Below are 20,262 nucleotides of genomic sequence, written 5' to 3'. Positions count from 1 at the left end.
AGTTATTCAGTCTTTTACTTTCCTAAGGCATTGCATATAAATGCTAGGGAGAGAAACTGAAGCCTACATTTCACTGGAAAGTTCATGAGTTTTCACATAAGAAAGTACTTGAAATACATTTCTTAAATGGCCTGAATGAATGAATCAGTAAACAAAACCAAAAGATTATATATACCCAGACCAGGCAAAAGCAAGAATAAAAATAACAGTCTGAACAACAGCTAACATTTCCTTCTCTTTGGTTGTTAATTAATTTTACAGGTATATGTCACTTTATAGAATCATCCCATTCATATATATATATATATATATATATATATATATATATATATATAAATTCCGAGTTTCTTTAATCTGATTGATTTTCATTTTCAGTGGCTCTTAGATCTTGACATTTAAATCCTTCCTTCCATACCCCTGAGACTCAGTCTCTCAAGTAGTTAAAGATCAGTAAATCAGCAATCCTGTCAAATTAATCCAACACACAGTATAATCCTGGAAGAAATACCTTCAGAAAACCTTTCCAATTCTGAACAAAGAGTTAGCAAATAAATTCAGATTCATATCCTTATGTCATAATTTTTAGTCCATTGTGCTTTCTACCACTTAATTCTATACTTTCAATCAAACCCTATTTCATCTGTCATCTGCAAGATAGCTATTTTATAACAAATTACAGACAACATCAAGTGATTCTTAGTACTATTTATAGACCTTATCTTAATTGTATACATTATGGATATGTGTGGATATATATTAAAAAGAAGAATCAAGAGTCTCCTGAAACAATATTCCAGCTAGAAGATGAAATAGTATTAGTTAGCAGAAATATGAGTGGTGCACAAATGAGCTCACACACACACATACATACAACACACACACTCACTAGTAGAAGTAGGATGATATCTAGGAAGCAAACCAAGCTAGATGTTATATCTATGCATATGTGTAAGCATATGAATCTCTCCTTTAAGAGTTGAGTTATTTTCATGAAAGTTTACTGTAGAACTTCAACTGATATTTGAAAAAGCTGCAATAAATTTTATCTCAAATTTCGGCTATCACTGACTTTAAATTGCCCAGTAGTTTCTATTCAATACATAAATACATTATTTGTGTTGGTTACCAAATTTTATATATATATATATATATATTAATATGTATTATAATATAAAATATTAGTTAGTTACTAAATATTTACTGTGAGCCAAACATTGCACTAGGTGTTAGAAAATGAATGAACAAACAAAATGAAATCAACAGTTCTTGCTTTCAAAGAGCATATTATCAAGTAACAGGAAGTGATGAAAGTAAATAACTATAATATTATGAAATGATTAAATTCAGAGAACAGATAGTATATGCTATGAAATGAAAGATTTAAGGAGAAAAGGCTACCTATAAAAGTAGGAAAAAGCAAGGAAAGATAAGAAATGGGAAGAGATCAGGGAAGACTTCATGTAGGGAAACAAATTAGTAAATAGACACAGTAGGACAATCTATTCCATACAAAGGACCTGGGCTCAGACAACATTTTCGCATTAATAAAACAATATTAAGGCATAAGATGTCTGTTAGATTAAAAAAAATATTAACCTTCCACAATAGCAGTGTAAACAAAACCATAATTCATTCACCCTGCGATCATTTTTCTCTCTGGCACTTCATTCATAAAATGATGACAGAATGAATTATAGATAATATATATAGTGTATGTATATATGTGTGTGTGTGTGTGTGTGTATGTATATATACATTCACACATGTGAATTCTTCACAAAGACTATTCTTAAGTTAACAGGAAATGTTTAAAGGACTTAAAAAAACTGCTTTTAATTAGGCAATAGCTTAAGCATTCCAGGATAAAAGTCTGTGCCCAGGTCTAGGATGCTTTACCACAGTAAAGACAATTAAGGCTATCAGATGCCTCATAATTATAAGCAGAACATTCCAAAAAGGAGAATGCATAGGAATGTTAAAAAGTAGAACAGACTTAAATACACTTGAATTAACATGTGTATAAAGAGAAGAAATTCCAATTCAAACATATGTAATCCCTGTGTTTATTTCACTTTTTTGCTTTATTTACATTTCTTTGAAGTTACTGCTATAAACATTTCCTGTCTCCAAAGCTTTCCCTTCTGCTTTAAGTCCTGAAAGTTGTGTTTTTTTTTTTCAAATAAATGGTGACACATTTTTTTTAATTTATTTTTTTCTTCTTTTTGTTTTATTTAGACTAAAACTGCTGATAGTGAAGAGAAGTTCTGGTGTGGAGCTCCCTATGCAATAAAAATTGAAAATAGTTATCGACCTAATAGAATCAACTGGGATAATGCAAGGATATGTCATAGTCAGCACTTGAACCCAGAGCTTTCCAACTCTGAGCTCTAGCTAGCTAATTTTTGCAGTGTCCTGTCACCTCTCAGCATTTTTTTCAAATTAGGAGGTTGTTTTTTTTTTAATATCTATCTACAACATTTTTTAACAATAATCACAAATTCACTTTTTTAAAAGGTTATGCTAATAACTCTGCAAGTGAAAAATGTATACATACTTTTATATGCTAAAATAAGCAATTATGCATAGAATCATGGCCAAAAGCAGAAATCCCTTGCCCTATGTGAAGACCTCCCAAGTATCCAAAAAATTAATTTCTCTACTCACCAACATCTGAAATCCGTTCTATAGGTCATAAAGGCTTTCATTCCACAATTAAATGTTTTATATTTGTCAAATGTTTGTACTATCTCAATTTTAGGAAAAATTATTAACTTGTCAATAGCCATCAATCTATATTATGATTGACTATTATTGGCAGAAACAGCTAGTTGATGTAATGAATAAAGTGTCGAATCTGGAGCCAGGAAATCTCATTTTCGTGGGTTCAAATCCAGCCTCATGTACTTACTAGCTGTGTGACCCTGGGCAAGTCACTTAATGTTATTTGCCTTAGTTTCTTTGTCTACAAAATGAATTGGAAGAAATGGAAGTACCTTTGCCAAGAAAACCTCAAATAGAATCATGAAGGGAGACACAACTGAAAATGACTGAACAATTGAAACAAAATTCTCTGCTTGATAAATGTTAAAATGTCAGTTTTGTTTTCTTTTTAATGTCTTCTTCCTATTCTAAGCCTTGTAGTCCCTACTATTAAAGATGAATTCCACAAAATATCAACTCCACAAAGCTTTTGCAGTTTGGCGAATAACCAAAAGATTCTTTCACCTGTCTGTACATGTTTATTATTCCCAAACATCACCTATAGAATCTTTGATGCCAAGAGGTGGAAGATATAATCTATTTTAACCAGTCCAAATAAAAATTCTCCCTAAAATATTCTTGAAATTGTTATCCAGTCATTCCTTGAGCACTTCCTACCTTATGATTATTATAGACTTTTGTCTCTTTCTAATTGTTGGGGAGTTTTTCTTTTCATAAAGCTGAAATCTGCTTTGCAACTTCTCTCTATCACTATTAGCTTTGCCTTCTGAGACCCAGAAAAAATAAGCTTAACCTCTTTTACACATAAAATTTTTTCAAATATTCTGTTCTCTCTTTTTCTTTTTCTCCTCCCTCCTATACACAAAGTAGCTACTTACTTGTTTTTGTTTTTGTTTTTTCCAGGGAGGGCCTTAGCAATGAGGGCAATAAGAATAATCTTTGAGCAGAAGATAGTGACTGAATTACATTACACAAGAAGAACACATGAGGCTGAGGTAGGGAAGTAATACATGCCCTCCTTATGCTTCTGCCCCAAAGTATAAGCTCCTTGTGGACAGGGGATGGCTTTTCATTTTAACTTTCCTTTAACCTTACACACAAAAGCTATTTAATAAAAGAATAATGAATTAGATTGCTCTTGTTTTCTTTCACTTTTGCCTTGACTTCCCAGTTTCTGGAACTTTGATCTATATCTATCTATCTATCTATCTTATCTATATATAATATATATAAATATTATATAATCTACATATAATTACAGACTATAAACTTCCTAATTTCTGCTTTGACCCAAAATTTTCTTTCTATTTTTCTTTTGATTCCAACTTTGCTAAATTGGCCTTCTCTGTGTTCCTCACACATAATAAGACATCTCCCATCTTCATGCCTTTCTCCTTTTTATCCTCTATTCCTGAGATATTTCTCTGCTTCTGATTAATGGAGTCCCTCTTCTCTATGGTGTAACTCAGTCCTTATCTTTTCACCCCTCCCCAAAAACTCCATCATATTTAACTACTTTGTGTGTAGTATTTATTAAACATACATAAATAAATTATACATAATCAATCAATACATATTAAGGATCTCCTATGTACCAGACACTATGCTAAGCATTAGGGGTACAAAAAGAAGTAAAAGACATTAATGATCTTACAATGTAGTGGGGAAGATAATATGCAAGCAGATATACAAATATTTACAAGAGAAATAGAAACTAATTAAGAGAAAGAAGACACTAAAATTAAAAATGTTTGGGGAAGAGTTCCAGTTTAAAAAAAAAAAAAGGATTTCAGGACTTAAAAGAAGCTAAGAAGTGATATTAACTTTCTAATTACCTTACATAGTTTGATATGTATATCATATATATATATATATATACTTGTACTGCATATACTTGTCTATGTCTACTCTATTACAATTACAGCTCATTGTGAATAGGGATTGTTTCATTCTGTGTTTTATTTACTATTATCTCTACTGTCTTGTGGTGTCAGGCAAATAATATTCATTTAATCCAAAACTTCTTAAACTGTGGGTCACAATTCCATATGGGGTTTTGTAACTGAAGGTAGGGGTCACAAAATTGGTTAACAGTTAAAGATTTTGTGTGCCCCCAAATTAATTCAAAATCAAACACTGAGGTGTTTGATGAATCTGAGGTATTTCTGGCAGTGCTTGCCCATGTCGCATTGCACAATTTCACTGCAGCCTTGGTTCTGAACACACACCATGCACCCTTTGCACTATTCATGCACGAGTACTGCCAGAAACATCTCAGCTCAGATCCCAGATGGGATCATGTAAAACTTTGTTGAGCAAAAAGGGATCGTGAATAGGAAAAATTTAAGAAACTCTGATTACTTCATGTTTCTTAATGGGCTTCATTCCTCTTCAAGCTTCATTGATGACTCATGTCCAGGACTTTGTCTAAAATGCCATATAAACCTCTACCCTAGAAGCTCACTCCATCCCAAACTACTTCTTAAAATATTCTATCTTCTGCCCCTGTGGCATTTCCCTCTGAGGCTGGTTCTTCCTAGGACTTCCAATTTTAGGTAGAGACCCAGGTCGACCCAAAGTTCATTTCAAAAGACTTTCTCTTTCCCACCATTCCAGAACTGGGTATCTTCACCACTCCCACCCAACTTTTCAGATCTCTACAAGAGGGGCTGCCTGAAGTTAACAAAAGGGAGGAGAGAGCTGGGGCAGCTCACCATGGAGAAAGCTGACTTGGCTAATGTGGTACATAGAAGATAGCTCATTTATATACCTAATCCATGGCTGCTGCCCTAAGCAGAAAGTGTTTCTTAGGATCTATTTTTGGAGATTTCTTACATGTTGGGTTCTCAATTCCATAATAGTTTAACAAAGACAAATAAAACACTAGGTATTTTTTAGATACACCCTAGCATTTTATTTGGAATTGAAATTGAGAAACAGACATAGATTTTATATATATATAATATATTTATTATTATTATTTTCTCCCATTAGAATGCAAGCTTTTTGAGGGCAAAGATTGTCTTTCTTTGAATTTGAATTTCCATTAAAGTGCCTAACATATAGTAAACATTTAATAAGTACTTATTCACTGGCTGACTAGCTTGATTTACAGTCTTGATTCACTTGACAAAAGCTATTCTGCATTCCTCAAGTCCCCAGATATCACTTTGACCTCCTAACTAATAGATATTTGGCTTATTTCTTCCTCACTTAAAAAAAATGCTCATTCATTGGTTTTCTGGCACTGCATTGAACTTATGTTCAGATCTCTTTTGGTATTGGTTTTTTGTGATTTGCATGACTATTGTCAATTATTTCCTGACAAGACATTTTTATGATAATGATGCTTTGGTGGTAGTGAATGCTGAGCCAGCAAAATACGTATTTTCTACTTTAAGAAATTTTTGTTTAATTACAAAGAATAAAGAAATTTTAAAAAATTAACAGAAGATAGTTTCCTCATTCTAATAGCAGGTTCTGAGGGGAAAAAGAATAATTATTTAATAGTGTCCTCAAGCAGCCTTGTGGAACAGGATTACGTATTTATGAAGGGAAACCATTGTCAATTCTTAAAACATTCCTATTCAAGCAGCACAGATAAAATAAACTCGCTTTAATCTTCTTGAAGAATTCTGCAACAGGAAGAGAAAAGAAACAGTTTTCAACTTTCAGTATTAACATTTTATAGACAATTCTTTACCACTGATTTAATGGATAAGCACTTGTACTTCTTCCCTGATTTAATAAGGGTGCTCTTAAATGCCACAGTTTGTGTTCTGAGTAAGCGGATTGCTAAAGTCGGCTGAAAGACCTTACCTCAAATGCCTGAAAGGTTAACCCAACGTTGTAGTTCTCTGAAGCTATTATTTTCCACACACATTCTTTCATGGGTCTGTAGTCATCAGGATAATTAGGAGACTGGATCTGGCCTTCATTTTTATGGATCTCACCACCACAGATTGCTGATAAAAGCAAAGAATTCAATCTTAGTAATGTTAACTGCTGAAAAATCATTTTCACTTATGTATACAAAGTGATATTTTGGAAAAGTTCCTGGGGATAAGCAAATATCTAATAATAATAATAATAATAAGTAGATATTAATAATTCTTTAATATTTAGCCCTTCCTAAATGGTCCAATCTATCCTTCCAGGTTTATTAACCACTACTTGCTTTTGTGCACTCTCCAGTTTGGCCAGATTTGGTCTTCTTGCTATTCTTCAGACATGGCCTATTATTTCTCCTCTCTATGTTTTTGTATAGCCTGCTCCAAATGCTGGAAATGCATTCTTTCCTCCTCTCCTTCTAGAATCACTAGCTTTCTTCAAAGTTAAGCTAAAGCTCTACCTGATATATGAATCATTTCTTGATCCCTCAGCTGCTATTGCTTCTACCTAAAAAAAAAACTTTGGGTGAGTTATGGACTGTGTGAGAAGATTACATATAAATATATATATATATATATATATATATATATATATAATTGTTATATAAATATAAATAATATACAAATAATAAATTATATAAACATATATAAACATACACACACATATATATACACACCCAAAAAATAATCTTGGATGAATTATAGATGTGTATGTGGAAAGATTTTATATATATATATATATATTTATATATATATATGTGTGTGTGTGTGTGTGTATGTATGTATATACACATATACACATATATACACAAACATACACACATATATACCTATATATACACACATATACACAGGCATATATATATATATATATATATATATACACACACACACACACACATATATATAATATGCACACAGACATAAATATGTGAATATATATACACACAAGATACATACATACATATATATGTTAGCATGTGTACAGATATACATTTTTATATACTTATATGTGTTCATGCATTTTCTCTCAATAGAATGCATGTTCCTTGAAGACAAGCATTATTTCAAATATATGTTTATATTCCCAGTCACATAATTTCATTGGTATAGATCCAAAGGTGTTAAAACTCCTCCCTTGATAAGCTATGAACAGTTCACAAATCTCCCAGGATAGATAGAAATGAGATCAATCTGTAATTGAGATTTAACAGAATAAACAAAAATACTGTGCAACAAAAATAATGTTAATTTTTGTTTTTGAAAGTTAATATGCAGCCAGCAAGGGATCTATTTCTATTGAATTTCATACCATTGGTGTAGAGAATTCAAAAAGGAAGGTCCTTAAACCAATGAAAATCAACAATTCTTCAGCAATTTATAGTATTACAGACTTCCCCAAGGCACTGATAAGTTGAGAGAACTGCCCCAGTGACACAATAATGAAAAGCAGGATTTAAACCCAAACCTCCAGATCTTAAGACCAGCTGTGCTTCTAGTATGATTGATACTACAATGTCTCTCTAGCTATCCTTCTCTTAAACATTTTAAAAATATATTTGTGACTTGGGAGGAAGAGGGGGTAAAAGAATATTTTATAAATTTATTATCCAAGAATACTTTTTGGTAATCTGTGAACTCTGCTTCATCCTGTACTGACCCCAGAAACAGGACAGATGTAATCTTTATAGCAAACACTGAGTCTGGCAAGAAACTTATGGTCATTTGATAAACATCTGTAGACTATAACCAAGTAATTCACTCCTCAACAGCTAATCTTTAAAACAAAAGCCTCTGCTTACATAAAAGTTTTAAGAGAAAAAAAGAAATCTGCTAACTCTCTTATGAATTACCTAAACTACTGTGCTAGCAAAAGCAAAACCAGATTCATTTTAAATAGAAAAGGAAGGTATTTATTCTTCCCTTGGCAAGAGAAAGACTCTGTTTCAAAGCCAGGAAATGTAGTACCAGTTTATTGTTTCAAAAAAGTATAGAACAAAGCATTTCATAAACTCTCCATTATTTAAACAAAGCATCAAGACATGTCCAGGATCCTTCCCCCCACCCACACCCCCCGTATTTCCTACAAGAGATAGAAGGTCCTCACTAAAGAAATCGGCAAATAGGCTCAAATGAGACTGAAAGAAAATAGCAATTTCCTTATATTTTGCTAACACTGCAAAGGAATTCTAATGTGTGAGAATTAAAATAAATGCCATTTCAAAAGTGCTATGTCATTTGGAAAAAATTTTCCAGATTATTTCATATTCATTTATAAGGTCAGTGATATTAGAAATAGTCATCCCCACATTTTCTCATTCTCATTATTTAAGATTTTTGAATCTTTTCTATAGTTATTCTTTTATACTAATCTGGTTGTGGGAAACTTTTTGATTTCAAATGATAGGAATGGATGCTCTGCTCACACAATGGACCAACACACACACACACACACACACACACACGCAGAAATATATTTCTTGTTAGCAGGTTCATGCAGAGGATGAAGTCATCTCTAAAACTCAGTATGACTTGCCTTCATAAACAGCTGCAAAACCTTTTCCTACCCAATTACTGCTGCTTCGAAACTCAATCCACATCCTGCTGTCAGTAGATGTTAGGACTTCAGGCAATTTGTCACCACAGAACCTGCCTAAAAGAAACAAAAGTCAATGGGGATTTTTGAATGTTATCTTCTGCTCTAAGAGAGTTCAACTTTTTTTCATCATACTTTACTCTCTAAACTGATTCACTTTCTAAACATGTCTCTAATCATGTCTATATTCTGATAGTTAAAATAAAAAAGAATTCTATATATTATATAGGCAAATCATTTTTAATGTCACTCAAGGTCCTAGATATATTTTCTTACCATAAGTCAAAAATTTAACAACTTAAAATCACTTTTTTTAGAATTTCATTTTCCTCTAAAGACCTGAATCAGATTTTACCAAGAAAAGTCATGAAAAATATCTTATTACTGGAATATATGGGAAATGAGCAGGGAGGAAAGGGAGAGAGAAGACTAGCAAATTACTTCTCTGGATAGGTAATTGCTAGGTTCCCTAATGATGTAATAACCTCTTTGGGAAAAGTAGCTTATTTCTGCTGGTAATCATTTTACTCTCAGTATGAGGTTTTCCTTATTCTGATTTACCTTATAATTCAATATTAAGTTCTGTTCTTTATTTTATTAAAGTTTTTTAATAGTCATATTAATTTTTTATATCTGTTGTTTTCTCCAAAGGTGGTGTCACTTTCACATGGCAATATTAAAACTCAGTCACACAGAAAATAAATGAATTAAAAGCAGCTGGGAAATATAGTGGATAGACTGCTAACCTCAAAGTCAGGCAGATGTGTGTTCAAATATGATTTATCACATACTATCTGTCTGACCATCTAAATTGCAGAGCAGGTGCTGATTTGCATTGGTCAAGCTAAGTTCCTAAGCCAATGTAAATCACAAGTCTAGATCTCCTCCCCCAAAATAAAAATAAAATAAATTTGGGCATGGGCAATTAAGCAAAGTTTCTTTCATTAAAAAAAGTAAAGCAAGAACTCTTAAAATTCTTTCCACACAGTAGCAGCAAACAAACTCACTATTGCTCTCACCCCTAAATTGAACAGGAGACAACTGTAAGACAGCATATTTCATGCAAGTCAATAGTGTGGTCTGTGGCCTAAAAGCTGGCAACAAACAGGCTTTCATTTGGGCCAAGCTAGAAAACAATATGTGGCACAGTTTGTAAATGTTTGATCCCAATCTCCAATAACACAGGGAAATACTGAACTGAAAATGTTAATATTGGAGATAATGAATTTAACCCAGTAAATTCACTAATGAAACTTGTGCTGACTCACATTACTCAACTGTTAAAGAAACTATCTTAATTCTCTCATCAAAACTATGATAAAATACACATACATACATGCACATACATACAGAACCTTTTCAAGAAATAGTTACTGTTAACTACAAGAGTTGTGGAGCTCTTGTCACTTGACACAAGCTTCTGATTTATAATGTGTTCCTCCTCTAACAGAAAAATCTGTTTAAATGTATTTCCTGAGCATTTGTATTTAATAGAAAGAACAAGGGGCTATTGACCCAAAATATAAATTTCATTTCTTAAAATGAGATATTATCAGTTCACTTTAGTCAGGACAGGAACTAATGGTAGCCAACTCAATTAAGAGAGAATCTCTTACCTAGCAGAGGTGATTTTCTCCAATATCCATCTCTGACTTCAATGTAATCATACCAGCACAAACTACTCTTGTATAGATCCATTGTAGTAAAGTTTAAGACAATCTGCAAAATGAAATGGAACTGTAGTCATTCCTTGGTTGAATATTTAAATGAAAAGAACCTCTTTGCCTTAAGTAACTGATGAATCTGGCTAAAAGAGATTCATCAAGAATGCTTTTTGATGATGTTAGCATGTTGGTAACATTAATAATGATGCTTGACAAACATTATACCCTTTGTTTTTTAAGGTAGGACCTTTTGCCCTCCTTCTGATAGTAAAATGAAATGCTAATTTCAAATGAATTAGTTTTGGATGTACCTGAACTCCCTCTCAAAGCTTTTATTTTAAGAAATGGCTAAGTAAATGCCTAAAGAGTCATTCAGAAGCAAGAGTAAAATCTGAATTTCTAGAACTCTACTATCAAGAAATACCACTCTGAAATCAAGATGAAAAGTTGTGTAATAGTATTTGTGCACTATCTGTGGCAAAAGTCCTTTCAGGTTATAGACATACCCTCTGATTCAGATTCGACTGCATCCTTTACATCTATAACCCTAGCATTAAATTCACAAGGTACCATTAACTCAACAACCAGTATAAAGAAGATACTTATTTGCTGTCCCAACAGACACAGGCTTAACTTTCAGACTCATTTATTTTTTGCATTGACTCACTCCAAAGTTAGTTTTTAAACCGTTTGAGTTGCTATAATTAAGTCATGATATTATAGACTGGTCATGGTTAATTTTATTAAGTCATTTTTTGAAATAGTATATATTTTCATAATTAGAGGCATTCAAATCATTCAATGTGAAATTTTATAATTTTTTTTCAATTATTGAACTGTTCTTAATTCTTTCTGCTAGATGCCTTACAAGGATATTTAACCAAAGCAAGAAAATGCTGAAAATCAAACTTTTTACAATAATTTACAATATTCAAAAGGAAATTCTTTTTATTTGCTAGAAATGATAAATAGCAAGGCCCTTTCCAAGGACTTAAAATTTGTCAATATGAAGAAAGAACTTTAATCACCATATCATAAAAGCATTTTCTACTCAGCACTATCAAAAACTTTTCCTTCCATAAAATTTTCAATTGAAATATCCACATACTTAGTTTTGCTATCTATAATCTATGGTGCTATAGTCTTTTAAAATTATACATGATTCATTGATGAGAATATCTGAATTGTTGTACTCTTTCTGAATGAAGCACAGAATATGGTAAAGAATATGGTAAAGGCAGCAAAATTCAAGTAATTAGCAAGAGGAGCTAGAGGTCTTCCCTAAAAGTGATAAATTTTAATTCATAAGTATCACTAAGACTAGTGGGAAAGCATCAATGAAAAGAACATGGTTCTCAATGAATACATTGTATTTAAAAAAACTATGACAACTAAAAATAGGAATAGGAAGCAGTAGAAACTAAGACAATAAAGTCATATAATGAAATTCAAGAATTAAAGAGAGGAAATATGAGAAAATATTTGAATTAAAAACAACAGGAAGAGAAAAGAAATTACTTTATTCCAGGAATACAGTATGGAAAGTATAGAAAGAAAACCAAAAGAATAAAAAAAAAAATAAAAAAAAAAGAAATAGATGGAGTTAGGGGAGGTTGAGAAAAATTCCAAGCAAACTTAAAGAATCAGTCATGACCTTGAATTCTTAGCATCTTATGTTCAAATTCGAAATCTGACACATACTATGTTTACCATTAATCAAAGATTAATGATTAAATAAATCATTTAATCTTCAAAACTCTAATTAATTCCCTAGGTTGCAGAGAATGTGTTGACCTGAAATGATAGGAGTTTCTTTACCTTGAAAGTCCCAATACTAATAAAAACAGAGATCTAGTCTCTATCCTCAAATAAAAAGTTGTACATTTAGATTTTTTTTTTAAAGGCAACTTTGCTAGGTACAAAATGGAGTTGAACATAATCAGAAAATCATCTGTTGAAAAATAAATGTTCAATATGAATGAATAATATGAGTTTGGCTAATTTGAGTCAAAAAGCCTACGTGGTGAATTAAGAAGCAAAGGTTTTAGAAATAAGGAGATGACCTCACTCTATTCCATCATGTTCAGATCACATTTTGTACATCAAGTCTGGAGTTTGAAGGAGGACAAACAAAATGGTGAAAGGCCTCAAGTCAATGTCCAATGAAGATTATTTGAAGGAACTGGAGAAAAGGATTGTCAGGAGGGGCAAAAGACAATACATTAGGTGAGTAAGAAGAAAGTGGAACATAGAAATGTTCATTGATTTTTAAGGATTAGAAGGACTGTCATATGGAAGAGTGTGGAATAATGTTGCAGTGGATGGAGTGCTAAAAAACTTGAGTTCAAATTGTGCCTCAGACACTTTGTAGCTGTGTGACCCTGCTGAGCAAGTCACTTTGATGCGGGAAAGATTCCAATCTTTGATTCCCAACCCCCCTAGCTAATGTAAATTACCCTTTGACTCACAAATCCTGGTCCCTTTGAATTCCAATAGAAGGTCCGGACCTATCCCAGCCCCACCCGGATCTGAGCCAACTTTGGGGCTACACCCCAAAGCCCCTTGAGCTAAGTCTCCGACTTAAAAGGACCACACTGGGAACCCCTCTTTGCAGAGATTCCAAACATGGTCGCCATGTGAGGACCCTCTGTCCACTGGACCCTCTGTCCAGTGCCCTCCTTATCTCTACCTTCACCTATCTCCTACTTCTAAACTCAATAATAAACCTCTTTTATTAATCTAGCTCTCTGGGCTAATAAATGCTTTTATTGGGAATCCGCACCGCTTCTAGACCTCATATACCGCCATATCCTTGCGCCGAATCTAAGGGGGTTGCAGGGGAACTCTGTTTGACTCCCTGTACCCCAAACCTGCCACTAGACCTAACTAAACCCTAATTTCATTTAGGTACCCCAAATGTAGACCTCAACATGTGGTCTATACCTCAACATTCGGTTCCAAACCTCAACAACTTTGATGAAGTTCTAGTGACAGGGCAGAGAGTTGTGGGACTCCCCTTCTGGTTGGCACAGGTCCTTCATGAAAGAATTCACAAACCCGAAAGGCTTAAGTGGCAAAAAGGTTCGTTTATTGTAGGATGAGAAGTCAGATTTGCTAGGAGACTGATTTCCTCAGTGGCAGAGAAATTCAAAAAAAAAAAAAAGATTTTTCACTGAGAAGAGAATGTCTTCACACACAGATAGGAGTCATGACAGGCAGCTATGCCTTACTCGGTTCATCTGAAAGAATCAGGAGTTTAGAAATATCCTTTATAGTAATTTGAGGCTTGGGTTTCAGGTTGAAAAGAAAGCCAATCGTCCCCTCCCCCAGGTCTAGATACACATCTTGGAGTTTCAGTCCCTCAATGTCAGGTCCAGATCTCCCAATAGAATTTGAATGGGGATCCAGCTATCAATGGGACAGGGGTGGGGAGGTGATTTGCCTTAAAAAGGCCCAGTCTAAGAAATATGTTCTCTCATAGACTCTATGGAGCCTGGGAGACCAGGAATCTCCCTTCTTTTACAGATCAAAAAGGGACAGAATTTCAGAGTGATAATTTTACAGATCAAAAGGGGAAAGTTTTTTTTTTAACAGTTTACCCACATCAATTTAATTTCTATCTACTTCAGTATCCTCATCTGTAAAATGTGGATAATAATAGTTCTTAACTCCCAAGAGTTCTTAAAATCAAATAAGATGAATTCTATAAAGTATTTTGTGAATTTTTAATTGATAGTATTGAATGATGAATTATATATGTTCTATTTGGCTGCTGCAAAAGCAAATTAGAGAGGGAGTAGATTTCTCCTCAGTGGAAGTCTCCAAGTACAGTCTGGATGACTGTTCATCTGATATGTTTCAACGACCATTTTGCAGGGTTCCCTGCTCAGTTCCCTTCCAACTCTGAAACTTTATGATTTACACAAAGCTCAATAACCAGCAGACCCCATGACAAAAAGTCATTCCTGAGTACTGACTGATCACATGGACTTTGTTATTGATAGTATGAGCCTCTTATTGCTACCCATTTATCTAGATTGTTCAGTGAACTGGAGTTAGGAAGAACTGGAGTTAGGTTTAAATTCATGACCAAGGGCAGACCACTTAACTTCTACTTCCCTCAGTTTACTCAACTGTGAAATGGGGATAGGATCTACCTCCTAGAATTACTGCAAATTAAATGAGATAATAATTGTAATGTTATGCCACAGTTCTCTTTTATTGTCCTGACTCACTTTCCCTAATTATCCTGACTCAGGGTTTCCCTGCTTCTCAGGTCTGCAAAACCTCCCCTCCCTCTTTATCAGAATACTTGATAAGGATAAAAGAAAGATCTTATGTGTTAAAATATCAGAATGCCTCTCCCTATCCCAAGCTATTAAGACTATCAGATACTATCTTATCAAGATGCCTCTCCCCATGTCTGGGGTGCCTCCCCCTAATTATGTCATCCCCCTCTCCAGAGGCTCACCCCCACCCTGTCAGAATTCCATTCTGCTCTCAGTACCCTGACTCTGCCCCTGCCTCAGTCTACCCCCTGCTTCTGAGCCACGGGTATATATGTCTTTGAGAACTCTCACTGTTTGCTGGATTCTTGGAGACGATAATCTCATTCAGTCCTGGGACCACACCATGGATCCCTTTGAACCCAGTATATTTCTCCATTTAATAAACTATTAAATACACTCTAATCCCTATCTTGCTCAGTTTCTCCTGCATTACAGTAAAGCATTTAGCAAAGTGACTAGCACATCATAGGTCCTTAATAAATGCCTGTTTCCTCCTTTCTTTGCTTGTTGTCATCTCTATGCTGCAACATTAGCGATGTTTTTAATAAATTAATTTCTTCACTAAGGATGGCATAGAAATTAAGAAAGAAAAGTCTACAAAACAGTAGGCTGTTTAAAAGGAAAAGTGAAGGAATACTAAATTCAGCCCCTCTCTGTTTCTAAGACAGTATTAAGATGACCTATCAGGGATAAAAACATGAGGACAGTTGGTATTTTACAAAATTTACAAAATTTATTTACAGATCAAATTTTTTAAGTGACAGATTTTTGTAAGGTACTATCTTAGAAAATTTAATTACTTATCTTTTTCAGTTTCTTGTTTATATGAATTTTCCCCCACTTTACCCTTCTGGACCATGAATCTGATTTTGAACTAAGCATTTTACAAAACATTCAGTGGGAAAGTATCCACAAGGGTTTCTTGTCTTTATTTCAACAAAACTTGTTATTTTTCTAATCCAGGATGCCTAACAATTCATCTTTCATGAAATCTCAATTTAGAAATACTCATAAGAAAAGAGTGGTTCCTAAATTTCTTTCCCCATTGTAGGCACTTTGCTACATATCCCTGGGGACTCTATGAATGCAATGCATTATCAAATTATTCATGGGCTTTAAACTGAGAACTATTTCTGGTGTGTTTTGCTTGATTTACATGGATTAAAATATGTTGAAAGGGAAGAGCATTGCTTCTGTGCAGTAACTTAAATTTCACACTGCAACTATATCTCTGACTAGTCACTATAATACCAGCTGTAAGACTTTATCAAAACTAAGCCAGAATGTTGAAAGAAGCATTAATTCCAAATTCTCTTCCTGGGACACCATTTTTGTGGACTGAAATTCTTGTTTTTCTTTCTCAAAAGAAGTAAAATGTGAATTCTCTCCTATCTCTTCTCTATCATATAGACTAAAATCAGGTAAGCATCACTCATTTTTGTCTTTGGCATTCATCAGACATGAAAATTACATAATGGGACAAGGAAATAATTTAAACTTAATTTCTTTAAAGCCCAAATAAAAGGGGGAGGGCGGGAGTGAATTTAATCCTAATGAGAAAAGGTTTCCATCTTGTTTTTTTTTTTTCTTTCTATTTTACATGTCATGCCTGCATGAACAAACAAAATTGGCCTGATTTTAATACAATAAAATTATTTTTAAAATTATATAAACCTTCTTAAGTCAAAACAATACATTAGTTTCAAAAAAAAATTAAACTTCTTGTTTCACTAATGATGCTAGCTAAATTTATACTTGAATTACAAACCAAAACTACTGGAAACATATTAGTTATGCTAATAATTCAGCATATTGTATACAAAGAGTAGTTTATTAAAGTACATTTTCTCTCCAAAAATAAAAAGATAAGGAAAAAATAAAAAGCATCAAATAATATCATTTGTTACTTTTGAAGTTTCATCTAATAGTCTATGCATCAGCTTAAAAGTCAATTACACTTTATGTGAAACTTGGCTGAAATTTTCATCTGCAATGAAATGCAATATAGTTATTTCTTGCAATGCACAGGAATTTTCAAAATCAGCATATCAGGACACTTAGTTGCTGTAAAACAGGGTTAAAAGGACCCAAGGATACCCAGGCATTACTATGCATATTTAAGACCCCATTTTGCAACTCTGCAGAACTAAAAAATCCTAGAGACAAGGTAAACCAAGGGGACAGGATGGCTGCAGATCTCCAGAGGAAAAATAATCAATCGCCTTCTGTCAGCACAATTAAGAAATTATTGCTAACTCAAGCAAATTTCAACAGTGCTACCACAAGGGCAATTAAGAGTTATGAGACACAAAAGACACACTTTACAAATACACATATCCACAAACACACACATACAAAATTAGTATTGACTTTACATTAAAATTATTTTAATAAAAGGGAGCAGGATAAAAGGAAAACAATGTGAGCTCAAGATTCAGGGAACATTTTTTTTTTCCTATCTTTATCTCTAATTAGATAAGAGTGTCTGGAAAGTCATTTAACATTTCCCAGCTTAAGTTTCTTTATCAATAAAATTAAGGCTTTGTAGCGGGTAATCATGAAAATCCCATTGCTTCTAAAATTCTATGATTTCAAAAATGTAAAGCTGTGTCTCTATTATTACAAGCAATAATTAGACAGTTAAAAGTGCTTGTCTATATATTTGAAAATCTGAATTCTGATCTATTGCTTAAGAGATATGAGACCAAGCTCAAATCACCTAACTTCTGTAAGCCTTGTTTTCCCTATCTGTCAATGAAAAACAACAAAAGAGTTTTCTTTCTACTTCACAGAAATTGTAAATTATAAAACATGAATCAAATTAAATAATCTATATAAGAGTAGTATGAAAACATCCAACATAAGGTATTATTACTGTTTCTATCCATTTTGTACATATCCCGCCCCCAGGCAACTTTCTTAGGATTGTAATGTCCAAAATTGCCAGGAGTTTCCTCAATATGATTTTGCAACACAGATGAAACCAGATAAAAACAAAGAGACACATATAAAAATATATAATCATTCGGGTAGTATTGAGGCCTCAAGATAAATTTTAAGTTAAAGGAAAAAAAAAAGGAAAGATAGGAACTTTAATTACAATTTGGAAACATAGAATTACATTTTAAGTAATTCCCAAATTAAAAAGAATTCACACTTCTAAAATAAATCCAATCCCACAAGTTCAAAACACCCAACAATATAAGTACAAGATAATAGTTAGCCTCTAGATGTAAGAAGTCCATTCAGAAAGGGAATTTGTCAGAAAATTATTTGGTAATGTTAATAAACTGCAGACTCAGTATGAGTGAAGAGTCTAAACATGGCAATCAAAAGAAAAAAAAAAAAAAAAAGAAAAGAAAAGCTAATGAAACCCTGCACTTTATTTGGAGAAGCACAGCTTCCAGCAAAAGGGAAGAACAAGAACTGTAATATTCTGTCCTGGTCAGATCACATGTCCTGGAGTAATGGGTTCAATCTGTATATCAAAAGTAAAGAAAAGAAGAATTCTGAAAATGTAAAGATCTAGAGAAGAGCAACGGAAGTAGGGAAGACCTATGTCAGTCCTCCTGAGATGACTCTACATAAAGATAAGGATAAGCTTTATTTCTGGGCTTTCAACAGTGACACTATTTGTCCAGGTACAAAGCATTTGTCCATGTTGAGAACTGGCCTTGCATCTGAGCAACTATGTGTTATGCCTCCCTTATCCTGGATGAGCCAAGCAAATACAAAATGATAAAGCAGACAAAGTCCATCTTTTAATACTTTATTTGAAGAAAAAAATTCCTGTGAAAAATTATAATAAGAAAATAACTCATTAGCAATATTTTTAGTTGGTGAAGATTATAATACAGGTGTTTAATCCTGAATCTTTAGGTAAAAATAGTATCAGAAGAAAAAAATAAATGGATTCCAAGTTAAGAAAGAGATAGGTAAAGAGAGGAAGATGGAGAGAAGGGGTGGGATAAAGTGAGAAAGAGAAAAAGAGAGAAAGAGAGAGAGAGAGAAAGAGAGAGAGAGAGAGAGAGAGAGAGAGAGAGAGAGAGAGAGAGAGAGAGAGAGAGAATTTATGGAAAGATACTTTTCAAAACAAAAGAGAAGTGTAGAAATAAAAAATACAAAGTAGATATTACTTAAAATGAGAGAAACTGCAATACCTAATACAGAAAGCAGACCAAATGAAGAGGGGCATAGCAAAAAAGAGAGAATTTCATGAGTATATCAAAGAAAGCCAGATGGACTAATACTTTAAAAGAGGGAAAAATATGGAACAATAATCTATAAAGTTCTAAAACCAAAGGACTTACTTTTCATTTGTATCTCAAGTAAAATAGCATTATTGTAGGCCTTTTTAATGCCAAGAGACAAATAACTGACTATAAACCTCAAGCTATCATCCAATGAATCTTTCTGATTTAAGGTCCTTTAAGAGTAACAAACCATAAAGTAGAAACTGTGAATCACTGAAGCTCATTTGTCACTCTCATTGCCTCACTTCCACTATATTCATCATCAGTTACGATGATTAATAACCATATAAGAACTGAAGAATGGAGAGCATGAGATTACTTGGTTTTCTGCTTGTTTAAAAGATCTTAGGAGCTGTTTTAGTACAGAGAGGAGGGAAGCAGGAAATGAATCACATTTTGCTTTTTCAAAAGCTTGAGGGTTAATAAGCAATGTTGAAATAGCAAGGTTTTGCAACTAAAAAGATATGCCTTCTCCCCGCCAGATGTTTTCTTGCTTTGGGTTGATGTCATTTGATCAATTTTACTACGTGTATTTCCTAAGTTTATTTCTTGTAACTAACAATTTGAGCGATTTTCAAGACATCTAATCTCTGAAACCTTCTTTCTATACCCTTTGGGGATGTGCTTCCAGATTTTACTGGGATCTACATTTTTCTCCAAAAGCTTAGATCTGCTCACGCTATTGCCAAAATCCTCCAGCTATTAATTTCAGGATCAAATAAGAAGTCCATTGTCCAGTATTTAAGGCCCCTGACAACCTGACATCAACCCAGGCAGGTTATACATTATTTCCTTCACACCCTCTACAATACAGTCAAAATAGCTTTTGCTATTTGCTTTTCCTTCCAG

The 20,262-nt window shown here is 33.4% G+C and overlaps 1 protein-coding gene across 1 annotated transcript in view; it reads right to left on the bottom strand.

Moving 5' to 3' along the window:
- TLL1 (tolloid like 1) overlaps positions 1-20,262 on the bottom strand; it is a 280,048-nt gene that overhangs the window by 70,022 nt on the left and 189,764 nt on the right. The window contains exons 11-13 of the mRNA XM_003773091.4: positions 10,824-10,926; positions 9,148-9,264; positions 6,541-6,686 (exon numbers count right to left, since the gene is read on the bottom strand). Of these exons, the coding sequence (XP_003773139.1) occupies positions 6,541-6,686; positions 9,148-9,264; positions 10,824-10,926 (366 nt within the window). The remainder of the gene's footprint in view (positions 1-6,540; positions 6,687-9,147; positions 9,265-10,823; positions 10,927-20,262) is intronic.

This window comes from Sarcophilus harrisii, chromosome 6, assembly GCF_902635505.1.
Source record: "Sarcophilus harrisii chromosome 6, mSarHar1.11, whole genome shotgun sequence".
Taxonomy (NCBI): domain Eukaryota; kingdom Metazoa; phylum Chordata; class Mammalia; order Dasyuromorphia; family Dasyuridae; genus Sarcophilus; species Sarcophilus harrisii.
The sequence above is the reverse complement of the archived record's forward strand: the minus strand, read 5'-3'. Positions and strand labels throughout refer to the sequence as shown.